At 45.3% G+C, this 21246-nt stretch overlaps 3 protein-coding genes across 16 annotated transcripts in view; 2 read left to right on the top strand and 1 right to left on the bottom strand.

The window, feature by feature from the left end:
- Window positions 1-1675, top strand: part of MORN3 (MORN repeat containing 3) — a 13449-nt gene extending 11774 nt beyond the window's left edge. For all 4 annotated transcript variants that reach the window (XM_084491459.1, XM_084491458.1, XM_084491457.1 and 1 more), the window contains one exon: window positions 164-1675. In XM_084491459.1, the coding sequence (XP_084347585.1) occupies window positions 164-232 (69 nt within the window). In that variant the 3' untranslated portion in view covers window positions 233-1675. The remainder of the gene's footprint in view (window positions 1-163) is intronic.
- LOC311420486 (calcium release-activated calcium channel protein 1) lies at window positions 1302-21246 on the bottom strand. Of its 4 annotated transcripts, none has more exons than XM_084491463.1 (4): window positions 21149-21246; window positions 19693-19789; window positions 18174-18268; window positions 1302-4594 (listed from the first exon to the last, which is right to left on the bottom strand). In XM_084491463.1, exon 4 carries the CDS (start codon window positions 4586-4588, stop codon window positions 4028-4030), a length of 561 nt encoding a protein of 186 aa, XP_084347589.1. In that variant the 5' UTR covers window positions 4589-4594; window positions 18174-18268; window positions 19693-19789; window positions 21149-21246; the 3' UTR covers window positions 1302-4027. The 4 variants fall into 4 exon arrangements, with proteins under 4 accessions (XP_084347589.1, XP_084347590.1, XP_084347588.1 ...); XM_084491464.1 differs by lacking the exons at window positions 19693-19789; window positions 21149-21246 and adding exons at window positions 12530-12641; window positions 18761-18884; XM_084491462.1 differs by lacking the exons at window positions 19693-19789; window positions 21149-21246 and adding an exon at window positions 18761-18884.
- Window positions 20826-21246, top strand: part of KDM2B (lysine demethylase 2B) — a 101541-nt gene continuing 101120 nt past the window's right edge. For 7 of the 8 annotated variants that reach the window (XM_084491450.1, XM_084491447.1, XM_084491438.1 and 4 more), the window contains exon 1: window positions 20922-20996. In XM_084491450.1, coding sequence (XP_084347576.1) covers window positions 20943-20996 — 54 coding nt within the window. In that variant the 5' untranslated portion in view covers window positions 20922-20942. Of the gene's footprint in view, window positions 20997-21246 lie in introns of all 8 variants that reach the window. The other variant, XM_084491445.1, reaches the window with a different exon arrangement.

Here is a 21246-nt window from a genome sequence, read left to right as displayed (position 1 = left end):
GATTCACCTGCACCTGTGAAAGCACACACTTCTGCACTGAAACCTGACCCAGCACAAGGGAAACGCAGACAATAGCTGCAGAGACAATAGCGGGATTTGATTAAAAACCAAGTGATTTCTCTGAGCCCTCTCTACATAATTGATTTGCATTCTTTTTACTTAGATTGAACTGGCCGATCCAGATGCTGTCTTAGCAGAGGCCCAAGCAATGTTTGATGACAGCCAAAACTGATAACTGGATGCTGAAGAAAAAGAGATGCAAGATAAGAACGTGAGCCTGGCTTACTTACTCATTTGAGTCTCATGTCCTTGCTGTGGTATATCGCTTTGTGGTCACCCCGTTTGTCCTTCAAAACTGCCCCTGTATGCTTCAGCATGAGGCCTCTTCCCACCCACCATTATTAAAAAAACAAACAAACAACAAAAAAAAAACACAACAAAACAAACACAAGCTGGAAGAGGCAGTGACTCGGGCCACCTCCTCTGGCTTACTCCTGCACAGAAATAGCTCTCCTGTTGGTTTCAAGGCCTTTAACAGTGCCTTAGAGAAAGCAACAGGGTTTCAATTAAGTGCTATAAAAACAAAACCCTAGAGAAGTACAGTCAAATAAATGCACCTCAGCTTAGCTGGATACATACTGGTGAACCAAGTGGCTTTGGAGGCTGTAACAGGTGATGTTTCAATTAGCACTTTTATTAATGCAGCTTTACTTGCTGTCTGTGCACATCACGTAACACAGTGCTTTTTTCCCTAACCGCACCGGAGCAAAGCACCACATCGAGCACTGGCTCTGCTCCTGTGCCAGCCCACGGCCCTGCACTGGCTGCTCCACCTGCACCGAGGGGCAGAGGCCACACAGAGCTGCCAGCACCAATAAGTGTCACCTACGAGAACACGAAGGAAGGTGGCACTGCAGCCACCTGGTGAAAACTGCACTGTGGGAGAGCATGTAATTAGTTCACCTGATTTAAACTGCGCTTCTGAGTATCACGTCTTGTTCACAGTTCAAGCAGTCCCTTGACTCTTCACATTTTCTCAGCTGGAAGATAACCTACTTTCCTACTTAAACACTCAGAGTAACAAAACATGCCTAGGATCGAGGTTTAAGCAGTGCTGGTGGGAGGAAAAGCATGCTGCCAACATTATGCTCCCTATACCTGTGTGAACAGGAAACTTCATCTTTGTATGACTGAAATGACTAATGGAGTTCCTCGGAAATACCGTTAGAATTAGCGCAACATAGCCACAGAGATAATGGATGTAAAGAAAAACATTTTTTTAGCATCTAAGTAACAAATAATGAGCAGCAACTGAGCATATTTTATTTCATTATTTGAAGTGATTTTATATCTAAAGAAGTGATATACAACAATTGATGTTTAAAATGCTTCAGGTAAACACATAATACCATTAGTATAAATGAAACCAAAACTTTATGTGCACTCTTTAACATTTAGAGCCACGCGGTTGGGTCTGGTTACTGCCTCTGGCACACAGTTATGAGAGAGTGCCCAAGGTATGACTTTCATGATCATTTCCAGAGCTGGAAAATGAGAGAAACACACTTGATATCAGAAATTGAAATGCTGAAAATAGTTAGAAAAGCTGCTGTTGTAACAGCTCCATTAGCTCAAAACTTACATGATGAGAAAAATTAAGTTTTTAATTTTGCATTTCCTAAATAAACACTTCCCTGTCACTTTTAAAAAGATCTTCAAGATAAAAAGAAACTCAGCAACTTATCAAGGACAGCAAATAATTTTACAAAATAAGCTTGGAAAACATTTTCTGGACTTACATTCAAAATAATGTTAGAACTTTAAAATACATAACTTACAGACAGAAGTGTATTGTCTCAGCCTGACAGTACCCTTTTGACCATTTGTTCTAGTATGAATATTGAGTCAGATCTGCTTCCTTTACTGAGTCTTCCTTCCCAATATGGGACTGCTATTTCATGGAAGGATGGGCCAATACATTTTGTGCCTATTGCGAAGATTTCATGTTTTGGAATGCTGTTGCATTTAATGCCTTTACTATTTAATCTTCTCAGTGCTCCATGAATGAATACCTGAGGAACTCTAGTCACAATTCTCACCATCAGATTTACACCAGTAATAGAATATTTATACCTGAAACACAAAATATTGGCAGAGCTACAAAAATCCTGCCTGGCTCCTGTATGCCAGGAGGACTCGTGAAATTGGCAAGTGGAAAGTTGTTTTCTGCGTGTGGACAGAGAGTAACCCAGCAAGAAAGCTGCTGAAAAAACGCCAAGTCCTTTTTTAATGGTTAGTTTTCAGAACACAAAACGCACCGTGGGTAGCCTTGTCAACACTTCACACTGCAGCAGTGCTGACACGAGGGATCAGTCCCCATCGCTTCAGTGGGCTGCTTCCCTGGTAAACACCACACTCTGCCACCCACCCTGTCGACACATCCCATGGTTTGTAAGTACATCGGGATAACCTGAGATGGAGGTTGGATATAAGAGACCACATCCAGCCCAGGCTCAGTCAGGTACAGCTCCCTGTAACCCATCTGGGTTTAAAAAAAAAAAAAGAAAAACACCACAGGTTTATATTCCACAGTGTTAGCTACAGTATGGGGTCAAGTTTTGTTCCAATATATTTGAAACCTGTTTGTCTTAAAAAAAGGCTTTTACTCAGTGCTTTTACCCATTAAAGCCCAAAGCTTCTCCATACAAGAACTGCATTCCAGAAAATCCACTTCCAGACATAGCTGGAATTACTGAAGCAGCACAGCACAGCTGCTGCATCTTTCTTGGACACACCTCTTACCTAAGAAGCAAAAGCTTCCATTTGGCCTCGTAAGGAAGACAACAGAAAAATGACACTGTAGCCTATCACAGATGCACATCTGAAAGTAAGCAGCAATGTTAATTACAAATAATCTACTTTCATAAATAAATTGACATAGAGAGAATTAGTCTTCCAGATCCTTTGGAAGCAAAAAAAAATTAAAATGTATGAAGTTGTTACATACAACACTTCAGCAAGCAGAAGACTTTCTAAACAAGGAAGACCAAGGCATAGCTAATTACTTGGGAATCCAATGCAGAGAAAGCACCTTTTGCTGCTTGTGTCTGAGGATTTATTAAAAAATATATATTTTAATATAAAAGTATAAAATAATTACTACTTTGGCTTGGAAAAAACAGCAGTGGTTCTGATTTTCAAGCAAAATTTATCCAGTGATCATTTCCATCTAGTTCCTCCTTTTTTTAAAAAAAAAGATTCCTAAATGGAAAACAGGCAATTCTATCTCTTCAGATAATACGATACGTGCCAGCTCACGAGAACTTTAGAACAGTTATTGCTTTTCTTCCAAAGAAGAGTATAGTAGTCTCATTCCTACTCATGTGGCCATACCACATCGCAGTAGGACTAGTCATGGGTGTTTAGCAAGTTATAAAATGCGTAACTGCCATAGGAAAAGGCGCTGGAGAAATCAGTGAAGTATTAATTACTTGGCAGCAAAACATACTGGGAAAGGTGGTGGGAAAGCTTTCACTTCTACCATCTGTCAGGCTTTCCAGAGAGAACAGCGCTAGCACTGAAACTGAGTGCTAATTGCTGCACATCCCAAGTAATTTGTATCATGCCATGCAACATGGATTGGACAAGCAGTATCTTCTACTAAATGCCAACATCAAATAAAGAGGAAAAAAGATTCTCTATCCATCCCTAACAAATACCCAGATTTACAGCGTCGCTCTGCACGTATTTCTAAAGCCACCATTCAGCACTAACAAGAAGCAAACCAGAGTGCTCAGAAGAGGAGGGATGCGCGTGCGGTGCAAGAGCACCCCGCCATCCATTCCTTCAGGTGTCAGCGATCCAACAGATTATGACAAGAACATTTTTTTTTTTCTTCATGAAGTTCAAACGACATTTATAAGCCTTCTCTTTAAAGGAAAATCAACAGTTTGACCAGTTCATGCATGGGGGAGTCAACATAAAAGGCAGAAGCAAGATAGTGGGTTTATTTTCTTTAAGTACAGGTTTATGCAAAATGGGTAACAGCTGGGGAGATGGCATCACCTCTGTGATCCAGCTGATCCTGGAGCCGTGCAAATTCAGCAAGTTCATTCAGTTCCTGAAATTGCCTGTCTGTTTTATGGCTGACCAGTGACCTGTAGAAGTGGACGGCAAACACAATGAAGATCAGTCCAAAGGGAACCATAATAGACGTTGATGCAATGGCTGCTGCCTGTCCTGATGTGATGGTGGAGCTGCTGTTCTGGGACGGACCACTAGGGTTCTTCTTTAAGGGAAGGAACTTCACCCAACACAGTAACACCACCTCTGCAAGAAAGAGCAAAGTCCCAATGACAGTAGAAAACGCCCAGGCAAGCTCAATGTGCCGGTGCATACGCTCGTGAGGAGATTCCTTTACTGAGTTGAGATTATGCACATTGCTAACGGCCTCTATGTTTGGAAGAATGCAGGTACTTATCATGAGTGCAAAAAGGTGAACTGCGACAAGGACAGTAGTACAGGCACTGAAGGCTATCAAGAGACCTCGTGGGTAGTCATGGTCTGCATCTAGTTGAACTTCCACCATAGCCACCTGAAAGGAAAGGAAAATTATTATTACCTGTTACATATTTTTTGGCTATTGATCATTCTAATTTCAAATTATTTTCTTTGCAGAAATAATTAAGCATGTCATACTAATTCTGTTTATTCTTCAACAATAAAAATACTTAACTGGTGCCCAAACACTTCCGGAACATCATCTGATCCAAACAAAATCATAGACTACATTTGAACTTCTCATGTCAATCTTACATCTGAGCTATCACGCGAAGGCCGCCTTTCTCTTATTTGCTACTCAGTTGAAAAGCAAACCATCAGTACGCGCTGAACTACTAACAGCGCAACTACCTTGCTACCTCCAGCTCATCCCAACAAAACAGATGGATTTTAGGAGTCGAGGTATGTTGGTCACAAAGATTTCTTCTTTCCTGTATTATATCGTAGTGGCAGCTTTTGATCTTTTACTACAGATTATAAATTTTGCTGGATATTAGGAAATGCTTTGTGCCCCACGCATACATAGAATGAATACCGTATTAAGTCTTTTGAAGTAGGTATCAGTAACACAAAGGCCTGGGAAGGCTGCAGGCTGCCCTTCACAAGCCTGGTGGTCCTTTCATGTTGTCTATTTGTGTTCTGAAGAGCAGGAGCCTTTCACTAGGAAGATCACCTTTCCATGGGGCTCTTGGTGATATGCCTTCACTCAAAATAAGTATTTAAGCAGACTCCAGAAAAGCAGTTCACAATGTGAAAGGCTCCACAACATCTGTAGTGGCCAACTAAGCCTGTTTGAGGAATAAGCATGGAGAAGACCGGAGGACAGAGCAGACGTTGCTAGCAACTCCTTGAACTACTTGGGAAAGATTCAAGAAGGAATTACAACTCAGCACGCTAAGATCCCAGATTGAGAGAGCACAGCAGTTTCTGTTGTCTGAACTAATAGATATTTGGTGTTTATATCAGATATCATCCAGTTCATGGGACAAAGCAATATTAGACATCTCAGAGAACACAAAACGCTGGAAATTGTGTCTAACCACACCTCTGGGTGAGCACTCTACACCTCATGAAGATGCTCCAATGCCAGTCCTCTACTATCCGATGCAGCCATGCCCTTTTATAAACCCGATCTCCAAGCATGCCTGTGCTTTACGAGGAGAAATTCCCATTAAATAACAGCACCAGGAAATTTATAAACACAGCTGAAATATTTTTGATAAAAGAAATTACATAGCATGCTTTTAACAGTTTTTAAAACCATCAGGTGATTTTAAGCATGTGCAACTGATGAGTGGTGCTACCACCAGGAACCTTCTTGAAAAGCCCTCCTTTCCTGATAAATTTGCCTTTGAGACAAAGCATTTCCGAACAGGGGATAGTGCAGCAGTGTCTCCAAGTTTAGTGATCTTTCTCAAAGGATCTCATTAAATACACAAAATATGTTCAAAATGCAGAGGAAAAAAATTAATGTTAGCCTTAAACCTGAACATGTGTACCCCATATGAGGAAGATGCAGAGTTCTGCCCTTCAGCACAGCTCAGACTGACCCACACCTTGGCTGCCCGATCTCGATCCTTCATGGAAGCAAGTCGGATCGCTTGTCCAGCAATCACTGCCTGGGTCAAGAAGTGGTCAGCTCCTGCTAGCTTGGGAACTGAGCCGTTCCAGCAACACCTCTGAGGAATGGGGAAGATGGCACAGGTGTGTGTGACTGAGGGAGAAGCAGTGGTACCAGGGCCTCAGACTTTCAGCAGCACTAAGCTCTAGCTCTTCTGTAACGCACCAGTTTGCTCTCAAAAGACCATGAAACCAGTTAGGCATTGTATTGCCTAACAGAAATGAGCTCACAAGTCCCACCGAGCCAGGTTTAGCCCACTGCTAAATGACACCAGTGGCTCACACGGTGTTCAGCGTACAGCACATTTCCAACACCTCCACAATCATCAAAAGCTCACTCAGAAGACTTCCTGAAGTGTAGGTAATATGGGTGCAGAAAGATATAGAGCCAAACTATACCAAGTCTGGTATCTCATCTCTATGCACGCACAGAATCAGCATTCTCGACACTGCAACTCCTTATTGCTAACGTACCAAATATTAAGCCAACCAGGGCCTTTGCTCAGACATGTTTCAGCAGGCATTCAAGGACTTTTACCAGTATTTTAATTCCTTTACTGAAAGCTTTTATCATCGTAAGCCTAACCAATCAGCTAGTGAACAGCATCCAAGTGTTACAAGAAACTCAACAAGAGATGGTATTAATACATATACAATTCTTGTTCAAGGATCTTACGACAGCATTTCTCAGCTGTGGAAAACTTCACATTTGAGAGGGTAAACAAAGCCGTCGGGTCTCGCTTCTGCGGAGATCGCTCCTTAGCACCAATGCACTCACGGGAAACTGGGCTTCCTGCGTGCTGTGTTTTTCACAGAACTGCAAGCCTTCACCACTGAGGATTCATTTTCATACTTAACAGAATTTATTTCATGCAAATTTTCTGGTGCATAGCTTGAATTTGAAAGCTAGGCTGCCAGATCTATTTTAGACTCAACAACATCCCATTATTGCAGGACATTTTAATCCTCCATCCTAGCACTTATTAGGATAACAACCAAATAAGACACTAAAGAATTGCATAAAAATAACAACTTTTTCTTTCAAGAACTGATGATTTTTAAGTATTTAATTCACCAAATACTGAAGACATTTTACATTTCTATTAATCAATGTCTCCATGTAATAACGATATCAAGCATCTGATTTTGAAGTTTAGTCACACTCTTAATTCCAACGTAACAGCTGCTCCTGAGCTCTTTCCATTTCAGTGTCAGCTAAAATTACATTTAATCCAAAAGCACCTATTTCTGATTTGGCTTTATTATATGCATACTCAAAACAACATCTTACAAGAAACCAGCTGAATTTAAGCAGCATTCAGCCACTCATGGTTCTGCGCCTATATAAGCACAGAGAAAATCACAGGGAGAGCTGGTCTACAAAAATGAAAGGTCCAGACCACGAACGTGAGTTGCCTGAAGTTCAAGGTACACGGCAAAGCTTCAGTGTATGGCTGACAAAGGCATCAAGACCAATCTGCTCTGCACGGGATGTGTGTTGTGTTGGTAGGCCCCCAAATCACCTCTCAGAAGTGCTTTCAGAAATCTGTCAAGACCGTAGCTGTTACTTAAGGCTTGGCACAAGTAAACTCAGGAGCAGGAAGGGTGTAACTTCCTTCAGCTCAACCCATACTATGCAATTAGCTACTCCAATTGCAAGCGTTCCCTCTCTATAAAAATAATTACAGAGGCCATCACTTGAAAGGTAACCCAGGCACAAGTCTTCTAACGTGTGCAATAAGCTGACAGCCAAGTAGTCACCACCACACACTGCCAATAAACCCCAGTTTGGGACACTAAGAAGTCAAGCTGTGAGTACAGAAGAGGCAGGGCAGTCAGCCATCCTGCCTCAAAGTCTCATGTGCACCCGAGCACAGCCAAAACCTGCCAGAGAAAGGTTCCGTACCAAGGGAGGGCAAGCTCCTGATTCCTGGAAGGAAAAAATAAATAAATAAATAAAAGTGGGGCATCCCACAGGGGGTGCATGCCTGGGCTGTTTCAGCATCTTCTCCTGAGTGCCCCCCACAGCAGCTTGTGCCAGCACAGCCCTGATGGCAAGCACCAAGGCTGGCCACCACGAGGGAAGCCACCCAGCTGGCTGTCCTGCCAGTAAGCAGCACAACCTCCTTCCCACAGCTGGAACCAGAGAGAAGAGTACCAGCAATCACGTGCTGGGACAGGAAAGAGCCTACAGCAAAGTGAAGAACAGAATTCTCCACGGGGGCACAGCAAAGCCTCCTTGTGCTCGCACCTGGCAGACTAACTCCTGCTTGACCTCTGAGTGAAAAATCAGTTTGTGCTTTCTGTCTCCTCAAGCTGTCAACGAAGCTAATTTGGGAACCCTTTCACTATAAACTAGCAGAAAAAAACTGCCAGTGCTTTTCAATTGCAAGCCTCTGTTCCCAAGAGCAGCAAACTGCCTGAGCCAGGCTCAAGGCACCTAAACCAAGAAGCTCCATTTTTCATTACGAGGCCCTGCGTCTGTTTTCAAACAGTGATGCACAGCAAGAGAAGTTCCTGTCTCCTTTGCTCACGCTGCGATTTCAATACACAGATCAGAACAGCTCTTGTAAGGTTACACTTGCCATACCAGGGCCCCTGTGAGCACTTGTGCTATGATCCAAGCCCATGCGGTGCATGGTCGGATGCGTACATGCTGTGCTCCACGCAGGACATTCCTCCTCCATGACTTCCGTTACGTTTTGCTGCCATTACCTTGCCTTGCTGCATAACCATGGACTAACGCAGGCGGGAAGACACCTCAGGAGGTCATCTGGTCTAATCCCTGGCTCAGAGAAGAGCTAACTTTAACTTCAGATCATCCTACAGATATAATTGACAGATTTACCGCAGCCCTCAATGAAGCTGTAAATCTGAAACAAGGAGTTTCCTGACAGAACTAAGGGATTCTCGTGATCACAGGATTCAAGACTGGAGTTCTCCTAGAACTAAAGGAAGCAGGGCATTCAGGTGCTGTGACTCAGATTCTATAAACTATCAACTTCTCTGCTTTGCAAGAAGAGAGCTGTGATAATAAAACCATTAATAAAACTATTTTCACCAGCAATAATGCAATTTTTATTTTATTTTTTTAATAAAGAACCAAACACAGCTACAAACAAAGCTTATATGGCCACAGAAATGCAGGATGAGCAACTGTTCTGGCTTGCCACTTGTTCATTTTTACCGCAGTAGTGGGACCTCAATAAACAGCTCGCTTCACATTTCAGCATTATTCCCCAATTTTATAGTCTACAGACAGTGTGTTGGTTTCAATTTCAGAATAAAGCAAGTTTCTATTCCCTTTTTACGTTCGCCTTCTCCAAAGCAACAAGTATTCAGAGGAAATAAAATGTGAGACACCAATCAGAAGGAAAACAAAAGGGAAGACAAACTAAGAGCCACCCATGTAGCAGGTCATAATGACACGTGAGATTCAACAGTGGAAAAAAGGTATGTGCTCAGTGCTCTTTGCTTTTATGTGCAACAGCAGCAAACAGCTTCTGAGAGCTCTCTGGCAACCACAGGCTCACAGCCTTTTCAGCATCAGTAGCCACTGCTGTATAGAAAAGGAAATAAAATGCCTTATCTTATATGAGTAAATCTGTATTATCTAGGACCTATTTATAGATGACTTCCTCTACTCCCCTTCCCCACAAAGGTGGCCCTGAGCTCTGGCAGGCAGGAACATAACATGGGCAGGGAGCCTGCGCTGTAACTGCTGCACTGTGTGAGCTGCTACGGTCTGCCTCTCGCAGCAGCAAGTACTGCCATAAACATACAGCTGCGAGTCAAGGCCAAGTGCAGCACGCCCATGCCACGGAGAGAGCTTCAAACCAGGCAGAGCCACAGCAATTTCAAATTCCTTGCTGCTGACTGAAGCTCTGATGACCACCCATGGCCATTTCTCCACTGAACGCCCGATTTTAGCTAAATGCATTCTGGAAGTCGGGGCTGCGGTCAATGCCCACTGACAGCCAGGTGATGGGACTGCTGTAGATTTGTCTCCTGTACCCTACTCAATGCTATCTGACCTGACTAAAGCTCCAACTGCAAATGCTTTTTATCTGAGATTCAGAGAGCAAGTAACTAGTATTATTAAAAGCTACTGGATTATAAGGTTGTTTATGTTTAAATGACACATTTAATGGAATACTCCTGAGATGCTGGCTCTTGATACTGTCATATGCCTACTGCTCACGGAGCTAGCTGTCTCGCAGATCGTCACAAGCAAAACCCTTCTGGAAAGGGCACTGGCTTCAAACTTCAGTCTTACTAAGGGCACTTACTGAGCCCAAGTCTAGGATTACCTGTACAACCTCACAGGATTGCTCTCACCTCCTCTTCCCTGGCCATGGCTACTGTTCCTAGATAAGGAACTGATTCAGAGGATGACAGTTTTTATACAGCCTGGTATGTCAAGAATGGTTTTTAAGAAAGCTTCCTGGTTGCATATTGTAAGGGTTCATCCACACAAGGAGATGCAAACCTGACCTGGAGAAGCACACCAGAGCTACGGCACCTCCACCTCACCATGCCAGAACATACCCCAGTAAAATTACACACAGCAATCACTAAAATATTTTAATCAACACCTACCTGCAGAAATATTTTCTTTCATTCACTTGCTGCAGCTCTGACTAGCTTGGCTGCATCTAGCTGTCCAAACACTTCCATGCACTGGTGACTCCGTAACACACACGGCTCTGAGCGGGAAGCCCCCCTACAGGAGAGGTCTCTCCAAGCCTGAGGCTCAGATCACTAGGTTATTTCAATAACAAATCCCACCCTCTAGCCCACAGCTTGTCTATGTGTGGGACCGCAGGGAGGAGATGGGATCGGGATGGGATCGCAGGGAACTCACACTCCTTTGGCTTTCCCCACTCCGGAGCGGTCGGTCTCTGTTCCTGACAGCGCTGCTCGTTCCCAGAGGCAGAGGCGCAAAGCCAGGCTCTCCACCGAGTCTCTGCACCATTCATTACAAGCTGTAAACAACTCATACAAAGACTGGCTCTGGCCTGTACAGAGTCACAGGAAATTTAAAAAGAAGAGCCAAAATAACAACATTAGTACTGCTTTTTTACACAGAAGAGAAAGTGAGCTTCCTTTATGCGCTGTCTAGAATCATGACTGTGGCTTGTTATGCTGCAGAATGGCAAAGCCTCAACAATCACTAAGTCACCACTGGAACAGAAGTGCATGATTTAATTTTATTTTGTTGGTAAACATGAAAATGCAGTACCCACGTAAGAGGAATAAACACATCTTAAGGCGGCGGCATCTCCACACGGCATAACTTATGATAAATTTAGTTTATAAGTACAAGGTCAGATTAGACAGCACAGCAGGGAGAAGAAACAGCGGCTTAATGTCACCTTGACATCCTCCAAATCAGAGCAGCCACCCGCAGCTGCTGTTAGAGCCCTGAGCACTCCTCGCTGCTGCCTTCCTCATCTATAACCTGAGACAGGGATGCTCAAAGGAGCAACACAATGTGGCTTTCATGACTGTAAGCGAACAGAAGAAACCTTTCACACAGACAAGATTCTTCCAGGCAAGCCATAACCTCCAGGTACAACAGCAACGTAAAAGGCAAGTGGTGGCAGAAGCCATGAGACCAGGCCTGTAAGGCTTTACTGGAGGGTACAAAACACAGCTGTTACACATTATTCTACCAGAATCCTGGTTAACTACAGCTACAATTCCTGAAGAGAGATCACTGCAGAGTAATTTAGAACAGCAGAGTAACCCTCACTAGACAAGGACTTTGCTATCAGCTCAGTGCTGGCAGCAGCAGGGTCTGGATCCTACCTTAAATATTTCCATAATAATTGATACTGAAATAACATGTATCAGTGCAGTCGATCTTCTACAAAAGATGACTGAAGCTCTTTGCAGAAGATTGTACTGGCTACATTTCAAAGGCACGAGCTGACAGCTCTTTGACGATATCCAGTATTTGAAGCTTATATATTACTATTTACGACACTCTGCCCAGCTTGAATCATGAGAGGCATTTACAAGTTAAGTGTGCTGTCTCGTAAGTAACATCCTCCAAATTCTAAACATAACTAAATCAACTACCATGGCTGTATAACGTAGATCCCTAATTTAGCTCTATGAAAATACCCAAGCCTGTCAATTTTTTTTATTATTATTTTTTTTTTAGGGGAAGGGAGTGATGATTGATTTTTCCAGTTTGATGGCTATTGGGATTTAACAGCTTCCCTCATCTTTGCAACTCCAGCATCATGGAGTTATCAAACTACTGCAATGCAAATGTGGTGACAAAATGATGCTAACACATCTGCTTAATTATTCCAACAAAAATAACCTGCCGGCAACCCACCTGCACTGGAGATTTTGATACTGCCACTACAGGTGTGGATGAGACAGCATTAGCAGCACTGGGTATGTTCTGCAAAGTATTCCTGGTGGTGATGGTCAGCCCTGAGATAAGACTGGGTTAAGACAAAGATGCGGAAAAGAAAGTCAGACATCAAGATCTAGAAGATGAAACAGAAGTGAGAAATACTCAATGCCCGTAGCTACACACAGAGGAAACACTTCATTCCTTCCCTTCACAGACTACGTAAGCACCCCAGTTTCTTTCCTTACCCCTAAAGGTTTGGGGGCTTATATTACTCAGTGGCCCCATACATTGGAAAAACGTACTAGATGCAGCATTGTAAATTTCATAGATCTCTGTTTAGGCATATGGCACTGGATGATAGAATCCAGGAAAAGCTGCCCAAAGTAAATGCTGAGTTTTACTCCTGGGAGCGTGGCTCTAACATCAGTTTGCAGCCACCAGATGCTGCACCCCTCTCCCTGAGGTTAACACGAAGTATAAAATACAGATTTGCAGGCTCTAAAACAAAACCGATCACAGAGCAGGCTTTTAATAAATTTCCTCTGTGGAAGCACGACCTGACATTTCATGCTCTACACGTCACTGCCCTGTGCAATCTCTTGACTTCGGCATGCATCATTTAACTGGGGTAAGCTTAACTAATCTTGAGGGAATGAGCTCTGAAAAGGGCTGCTGTTACATACGAGATTAGTCCAACAATAAAGGACCAGTTTAGCGGGGACACACTTAGCTCATACTAGAGGACGCAAAGGCTGTTTAATACAAGAACAAGGATCAATGGAGCAGGCGTGGAGACGTGCACATTCCTCTCCTGACAATTCCCACCGATCTGCTGGGCGGTCCTGAATGTGTCTTTTAGGCTCTTTCTTCCCTGCCTTGATAAGGAAAAGGGAGGAACAATGACACTTAATTGCTGTACTAAGTTTTAGATCCAAGACTAGATTGTACTTGAGCAGCCTATTGTTCAGTTATCAGGTGCTGAGGAATCTGCTGAAGCTGGTAAACAATGCACAGGCGTGGCGGCAGGGAGAAGGCCCCGCTTTTCAATGCAGAAATCGCTGAGAACAACTTCAGCAGATAAGCAAAGTTATTCAAAAGAAATCTAAAAATATTTGACAGTCAAGTCAGCTCTTCTGGAAACTGATGAGGAAGTCCCAGCCAGACAACAATCTCTTAGCTGCCAAACCTAGGAGGCTACAAGTTTGTTTTTCTTTAACAAGGTCACACTGGACATCAAAGCTGAACTTTTGAGGGGGTAACTTGAAAAAAATTAGAATGGGATGAGTATTCACAGGCAACACTCCTTCCAACTACAGCTTTTTGCTAATCAGAACAAAGTAGCTTTTTCCTGAACTACCCTGAGCAAGTCAAAAGCAGATGCTTCCAGCTGCAGGACTCTGAGCTCCCAGATCTGCTGCAGAGAGGAAAGCAGCAGAAGCCTCACCTCATTTGTCCACAGGACACTAAGAGCCCACAGAGCAGGTATTTAGAGAAAAGCACAGTGCAAACTACAGCTTTCCCCTTCTGTTCTCTCTCACTCTCAGTGAGAAATCCTGACTCGAGCAGCCAGCCTGGCAAACTGCTCTGACACAGGAGGAGTGCACAATGAGGGAAACCCAGCAGCAGCAGCAGCGTGTGAGCTGCATGTCACCCTAGGAGACCCGAGCCCAACATGCCGCTGCACCAACACAGCTGCCTGTCAGTCAAACGAGCCCCAGGCACCGCCACCCCGAGGAGCTGCGGCTGTTTTTAGCCATCCAAGAAGGGCAGTGACATTTATTTGACCGTCAGAAGGCGGCTGCGGAGCGGCTGTTGTGTTTTGAAACAGCATCCTCCAGCTAGAGCAGTGGTCTGGCAGGGGTACATCGCATGGCGGGCAGCGCCTTGCTGAAAGAGGGGCAAAAATAAATCATCCTAGAACCAATGCACGAATATGAAGTATTTTCACAGACGCACAGGTGGCAGCTTGGTAGGTCAGGGGACCGGACACGCGATGGAGTCCATAAACGACCGTATTTAATTGATCATATCCAGCTTTCACTTGAGGCAGTTAGTTACCAGGCTGTGATCCTGTAGCAGACCCCAAGCACACCAAGACCAAGAGGCATTCCCAAAACACGCCCAAAACCCCAGGGCACCGAGCAGCCCCCGAGTTCCTCCACACTCTCTGAAACAGCGGCGCTGCAAAAGCCCCGTGAGGAGCGAAAGGAGTTGGAGGGACACCGCCTGCTGTAAGACCCAGTACAAAGAAGGAGGAAAATAAAACTAAAAAGGATCCCGAAGAAAAGCCACGGGGAGCGCTGAGCGCCTCAAAACCCGGCGGGGCCGCGGCCGGGCGCTCCCGGGGCCTCCCCCTGCCCTCAGGCGCCTCCTCAGCGCCGAGCCCCGGGGGCAGGAGGCCGGGGAAGGAGCGCTGTCGCCTCAGGGCTTCGTCCTGGGTCAGAAAAAGGGGAAACGGCGGCCACACTTCGCTTCCCCCCCCCCCCCAACTCTCCCGCCCGAGCCCCGGCGGCCCCTCAGCGCCCCTCTCCCGCCGGGCGCTCACCATGGCGAAGCCGGAGAGCAGCGCGGAGGTGCGGCTGGAGGCTTTCAGCTTGGCGCGGCTCAGGTAGAGCTTCCGCCAGGACAGCGCCTGCATCGAGTGCTCGTTCAGGCTCATGGGGCTCCGGGCGGCGAGGGAGCGGGGCGGAGGAACGGCTCGGCAGGCACCCGGCGGCTGCAGCGGCTCCTTCCTACGGCACGGCGAGGGCACCGGCTGCGCTAACGCCCCATGGCGCCCGCCGGCTGCTGCTGCTGCCGCTGCCGGGGCCGCGCCTGCCGCCACGCCGAGCCTGAGCCTGCGCCCGCCGAGCGCCGCCCCGCAGCCGCCTCATTGGGGCCCGGCCCCGGGGCCCTGCTCCTCCTCCTCCTCCGCCACCGCCCCGCGGCTCCGCGCCCGCTTCCCGGCGGCCCGAGGGCGGCTCTGAGGCGGCCCCGCTGAGGTGAGGAGCGCGCCCGCCACGGCCGCCCTCACGGCGGGCCCCTGAGGCGAAGTCGTGCTGAGGAGGTTGCTGTTTAATTCGGTAAAAAAGAAAGAAAAGCTTAATTCTAGGGGAACTGTGGTTTGTGAGGAAGTTTCTTGCAGCCCCCTCCGCTCGTTCCTGGTGAATCCACACAAAACAGAAAAAGGGACGGGGTAGCTGCCCCCCCCCTCAGAACGCAGCCCCCCAGCCCTCCCTCACGCACCAGCCTCCCTTCCCAAAAAGCTTGAGCACAATTTACATCGGTCCTTTGGAGCCAAACCCCTCCAAAAATCCACCCTTGCTTCATTTAAAGCTGATACACCCAAATGTGCCACACAGTTCAGGTTCTGAGGGACATTGTGTAGGCCCAGTGCTCCTGATAAACTTATCAACAAACAGTTGAAACGCTCGCTTATCTGGCAGAACATTTCAACACAGATCTGTGTCAGTGTTACGAAGTTTTTAATTGCCACATTCATGCAATACCATTAAAACTTTTTTTTTTTTTTGTCCTGTATTTTACAGAGGGAAGTTTGAGGTACAGAGCAGAACTCCATAGCAAATATGTGGTCCAGCCCCAAAGAGGACTGCTGAAGAGGTGAGGGTTAAGACAGTGCTTGTGCCTTAACTTTGGGCATGACAGAACTACTCAGGAGCATTCCTTTGCGTGAAAGGCAGCCTGAGATAGCATTATAAAATACTACTCTCTGCTTAATGTGCTTTAATTCTTAAAACAAACAACAACCCCCCCAACACAGGTGTTTCCTCACAACAATCAGAACATTTTCTGTATCTCCCATCTATGCTCCAGGCCATGCCTGAGCACCAGATTGCAAAGCAAGGAGGAACAATGATGCTATGATTTTCTCACAACATTTACTGTACTTGGGAAAAATTGTAACCATCAGAAACCAGGAATGTAAACATTTCCCCACATCTCAAGCAAAGTTTCCTTAAGGGTCTGCCACTTAGTTTCTGTGGAATCATACATTTAAAACTGTTTTGCATTGCTGTTTGTAAACTATAAAAATACTGTGTATGCACAGCAAGACTAATTGTTTGCTGGTTTTTCCCTGCACAAAATTAGAGTTGAACTATAACGTAACATGTTACTAACACTGCATAAGCAATGCCTAGGTCTTGAGCTGTTCCTTAAAATCAGATCTATCTAAAAAGGAGCATATTTATATTTATAATATTGGTGTAGAAGTATTAGTTGCTTTAAAGGGAGACTCAATAGCCTTAATTAAATAACTATCAAAGTAGAACAGGGTATAATTAGAATTTTTGAATTTGTTATTACTACAGCAGCTCTTTGTCTGATTCAGTACTCTGGAAATTATAGGAAAGCCTGCAAAAGGCATGCAGGTGAGAAGGATTTCAGCAGTCTAAAATAACTGTATATTTTAAAATAGACTGCTCAACTGATTAGGTTCTGTTGAAGTGATGGTGTTCCCCTGCATTACAACCAAATGACTGCTTTCTTGCCTCTGTTGTACCACTTTTAGCATACACAGTATGATTAAAGATTAGAAAATGGGAAGCTTTTCATAGCACAAATCCAGCTTACTTTACCTGTGACCTAAGAGATGCATAAGTGCTTTGAACTCACTGTTTCTGTCCATCACTCCTGTTCCAGTTTTTTCCTTTGCCACTAGCAAAAATAAATAAATCACTTCTTGGAATAAATTAAGGATCAAGCCACCTTCTACAATTAAAACCTCAGAACTGTAGCAGTGTACCCATTTTCTTCCTTTATGTTCCATTTTACAACTCCATTCTGAGCTACAAACTAAACAGGATAAACTCTTTTATTTCCAACCCTAATTACTCATTGTTACACACACCTCTCCACTTTAGAGCTAGCTGAAACCAAGAGTCAGTCATGCTCAATTAACTTAGAAATGATTCAGGGAATGAAATCATGGTGGAGTTCAAAGCTGTGGTTTGATGTTACCTCTGATTAGTGCAGTTGCAGAAGGCCACCAAAAGGGCGTAGTCCTGCAACCTTCCTTCATCTCACCCCACTCTGCTCCATCCTGTAGGTTATACCAATCCAATGGATACACAGCAAGAGGTTCAGTGAAAAAGAATGTAACAAGAGTATTGTTTTCCTTGATGGGGTAGTTTTCTGTTGGATCAAGTCACTGAACTGACTTACCCTGGGGCTGCAGGAACGCTAGACCTAATGAGGGAGATGCAGGCACAAGGAGAGAGCTGGCCCCTTCAGCAACAAGCTGCTATTGGCCTTAATTAGAGGTAACATCAACCCATTCTCTGGATCGTTTATGCATGAACACTATCAGAGGTGGCAGAAATCCAAGTTTCTTTCCAAAAAACACTATCACAAGAGTACTCATGAAACATTCTGCTATAAACACACTTCTCTGTTTTCTGTAGGAGGGCAGATAAGAAGAAAAGGTTCTGAGTATCATACAATGTTATTTATGTGTATGGAGCATGCAGGGGTGCTACCCTCTGCATTGCTGTTTCTCTAAAACGTACTGAGAGCTTCACATGCAAATCATCACTTGCATTTGTTCCTGTTATCGTACCAACACCAAAACAGGTTATCACAGAATGGAAATTACGTTAGATCTGCATTAAAAACAACTCACCAGACAGATGTAGCAGTTGTGAAATGCAATTTGAGAGGATTGTTAGTAGTCTAAAGCACCAGGGATGTTAAGGCAAACTTCTCTGCAAATCTCACCTAAGATAAAACAATGTTTAATTTCTGCAGATAAAATAAATCTTTATCTTGCCTAGAAAATCATATAATCATTTCTAATTTCCTTAACCAAGCAAAGGTTAAATACCTACTCCTGCATCTAAACTCAAAGTAAGCTATATGATGATAGGTCTTACACAACGAGAGATGTTTTGAAAACCTTTAGAAGTTTATTTCAGCCCATTCTATCCAATGGGAAATAAATGTTTGAGAGTTCAGGAGGAGTGAAATCAACCCATTTCTTCACAAACCCTTCCCAAGCACAACACTGGAGCGCTTATTGAAGCATTTGAAGCATTGTGAGACATGACTGGAACTGAAATAACTTAAAATACATTAACAGCCAGCAAAAGAGCGTTTTCAGATTTTATTTTAACGCCATTCAAACTAGCCCTTTTGTCAAAGATCACCGTTCCCTTCTCACAGCATGAGCGCACAGTTTTCTCTCTATTTCTGACGGTGAGGCAAGCCTACCTCACAGCAGCTCTGTCCCGAGCGCTGCCTGACGGGGAGCAGAACCCCCTGGTGGAAATCCGCGGCGTGAGCTGCTCAGAGGGAAAACAGCTCCCAGCCCTCAGCTGCAAGCAGTTAACCTGTGTCCCACAGCACACGGCTTTAATATTGCTTTTAAATGTTTTTATCCTATCTAATGCAGCTGCGGATATTCTCATCACCCACATCCTACCACCCCGCCCCCCTTTTTCCCCCAGTTCTTTTAAGTTTGTGACTTAGTATTTTGGTATTAATACCCAAAATGATTACAGTGGTATTTCAAAGGTAAAATGTATGGGAGTTTAGCTGGAATCACTTCTGTCTTAAAACAAGGTTAAAAACGTGTTTTCTATGTTTGGAGGTCTACAGATATTTCTGAGACATATTTACTTCCATATTTCAATAACATGCGCTGGGGCTTCCAGGTGGCTGTGATTTATACAGTCCTTGGTGGGTTTGCTTGAGACACCAAGAGTCTCAGATCGTTTGCATCCCCAAAAAAGATTTAGAAAAATGAGCTGACTTTCTTTTATGTCTCTGTTCTGTCTTTTCTGGTGGACTTTTGTAGGCTGGATGGATGATGTGTTTTTTTGTCTGATGATTCTCTCGTAACATCCATTTATCTTGTACAAGTACCCTGGCCTCAATCATACAGATGTACACGTGCATTTAATTTGAAGATTGAGTAATCTTAGCTGAAAGGTCAGCGTATGCATACATCTTTTCAGGATTATGGATTAATAACGCTCTGGGTTTAACAGACATCTGGAACCCACACTTCAATATATAACCTATACAACACTTCTATATAATAATACAGTTCAATCATCTGCAAATAGGGAGATGTTAGAGAAAGATTACATGATTTTTCAAGATTCTGCAAACAGCTGTTGGCAGATGCAGAAACTCCCTACCTTAAACGCTGAGTTAGAACTCCATCCACGAGACAAGTCCTGCCTTTATGCACGTGTCACAGCTCATTAAAATATGGATTTTTCCGAAAGAGATGACCTGCAAGGCCCGCAAAGTTGAATTTTAATGTGTTTTATGATGATATTGAAAGCATTCATATAGTCCCTAGAATGTCATTGATTAGGTAGGCAAGGGGTGACTGGGTGCTGCACGAGCATGTTCCTGTTGAGAAGCAGGCAGGGATAGTGAAATGCCCCGTTTTAAGAAAAAACTCAGTCCCCACGGAAACTGCTCCACATCTGAAACTTGCTGCTGGGGTTTGGACTGGTTAGATCAGAGACTGGCTGCTTTCACCGGCCCAGGTGAGATGACACTGAGCCAGGACTGTACCGAAGGTGGAAGAAACACATTTAACGCCCGACATCGCTCTCACAAACTCCTAACGCCGCCCTCAGAGACGCCACCCGCCCGGAGCGAGCAGAGGAGCCCCCTCAAAGCCTCCAGCCCCTGACCCTGGGTGCAGAGGCTCTTTGATGTTCCCTCTGGGGAGGCGAGGGATGTCGTGGCAGGGATGAGCAACACTTCCAAGCCTGGAGGCTGTTCAAAACGCGCAGCCTGCCCCTGCTCTTGCGATCAGATGGTCCCAAGATTTACTCGGCGTCACCGCAGGGACGGGAACCGGCGCTCGGGAAAGGGAAGGCTCCGACAATGCCAGGAACCGGCAGCACCCCAGCAGCCACACCGGGATGGGATGCGGCCACGCTTGTTTTAGGGCTCGGCTCCAAGAGCGCCCACTTTGGGGCTCCCCTTTCGCATACCAGCCCTGGGGCGCTGCGGGGGAACCCCTCAACTCCCCCAAACTGCCTCAGGACCTCCAGGATCCTCTCCCGGTGCCCGGAGACCCCCATCCCGGTGCCCTGCGACCCCACTCCCGGTTCCCCGGCCCCATTGCGACGCCTGCCCTCCACCCCCCCTCGCAGCCGCAGCTCCTGGGACTGGATGCCGAGGCGCTGGCAGGGCACATCGCCGCCCCCCTCCCCGCCCTCTTTCTCTCCCCCCTCAAAAAAAAAAAAAAAAAAAAAGGGAAAAAAAAAAAAAAAGAAAAAACAAACAAAAAAAAGCGCTGGTGCAAAATGACCAAACTTCGGGCGAGCCCCGGCCGGCTTTTGTTTGCCCTCCTCCCAGTTTGGGCCAAAAAAAAAAAAAAGCAAAAATGCAAAAATGCCGGAGAGGAGCTGTTGACAATTAAGTGATGAGACTCCCCCCCCAAAAAATGGAGGCAGAGAAAGACCCTGGAAGAAGACTGGTGTGTAGCCGGCTGCTGCCTCTTTCCTTTCTGCGCCTTTTCAGGGATTTTGCGGGATTGTTTGCGGAGGGGGCGCTGAGCCCGGGGAGGGGTCGGGATTGGGATTATTTGGGGTGTCCGTGGGCAGGGGTCGGTGGGACCCCGAAACCTACCTGGGGAGGGTCGGGGGGGGGGTGCAGTGCCTCGCCCCCCAGGCTTTGGGCTGAGCAGGGGGGGAGCAGCCGGCTCGCAGCGTTGCATAATGCGCCCT

The sequence above is a fragment of the Aythya ferina genome (assembly GCF_964211825.1).
Source record: "Aythya ferina genome assembly, chromosome: 17".
Taxonomy (NCBI): Eukaryota; Metazoa; Chordata; class Aves; order Anseriformes; family Anatidae; genus Aythya; species Aythya ferina.
This window is presented reverse-complemented; position numbering and strand designations above follow the sequence as displayed.

Excerpts from the sequence above, each read along its gene's own strand:
- LOC311420486 (XM_084491461.1), bottom strand. The coding sequence starts at position 15,212 with ATGAGCCTGAACGAGCACTCGATGCAGGCGCTGTCCTGGCGGAAGCTC. Across the intron at positions 4,595-15,098 it reads TGCTCTCCGGCTTCGCCATG|GTGGCTATGGTGGAAGTTCA; the intron begins GTGAGCGCCCGG and ends CTTTCCTTTCAG.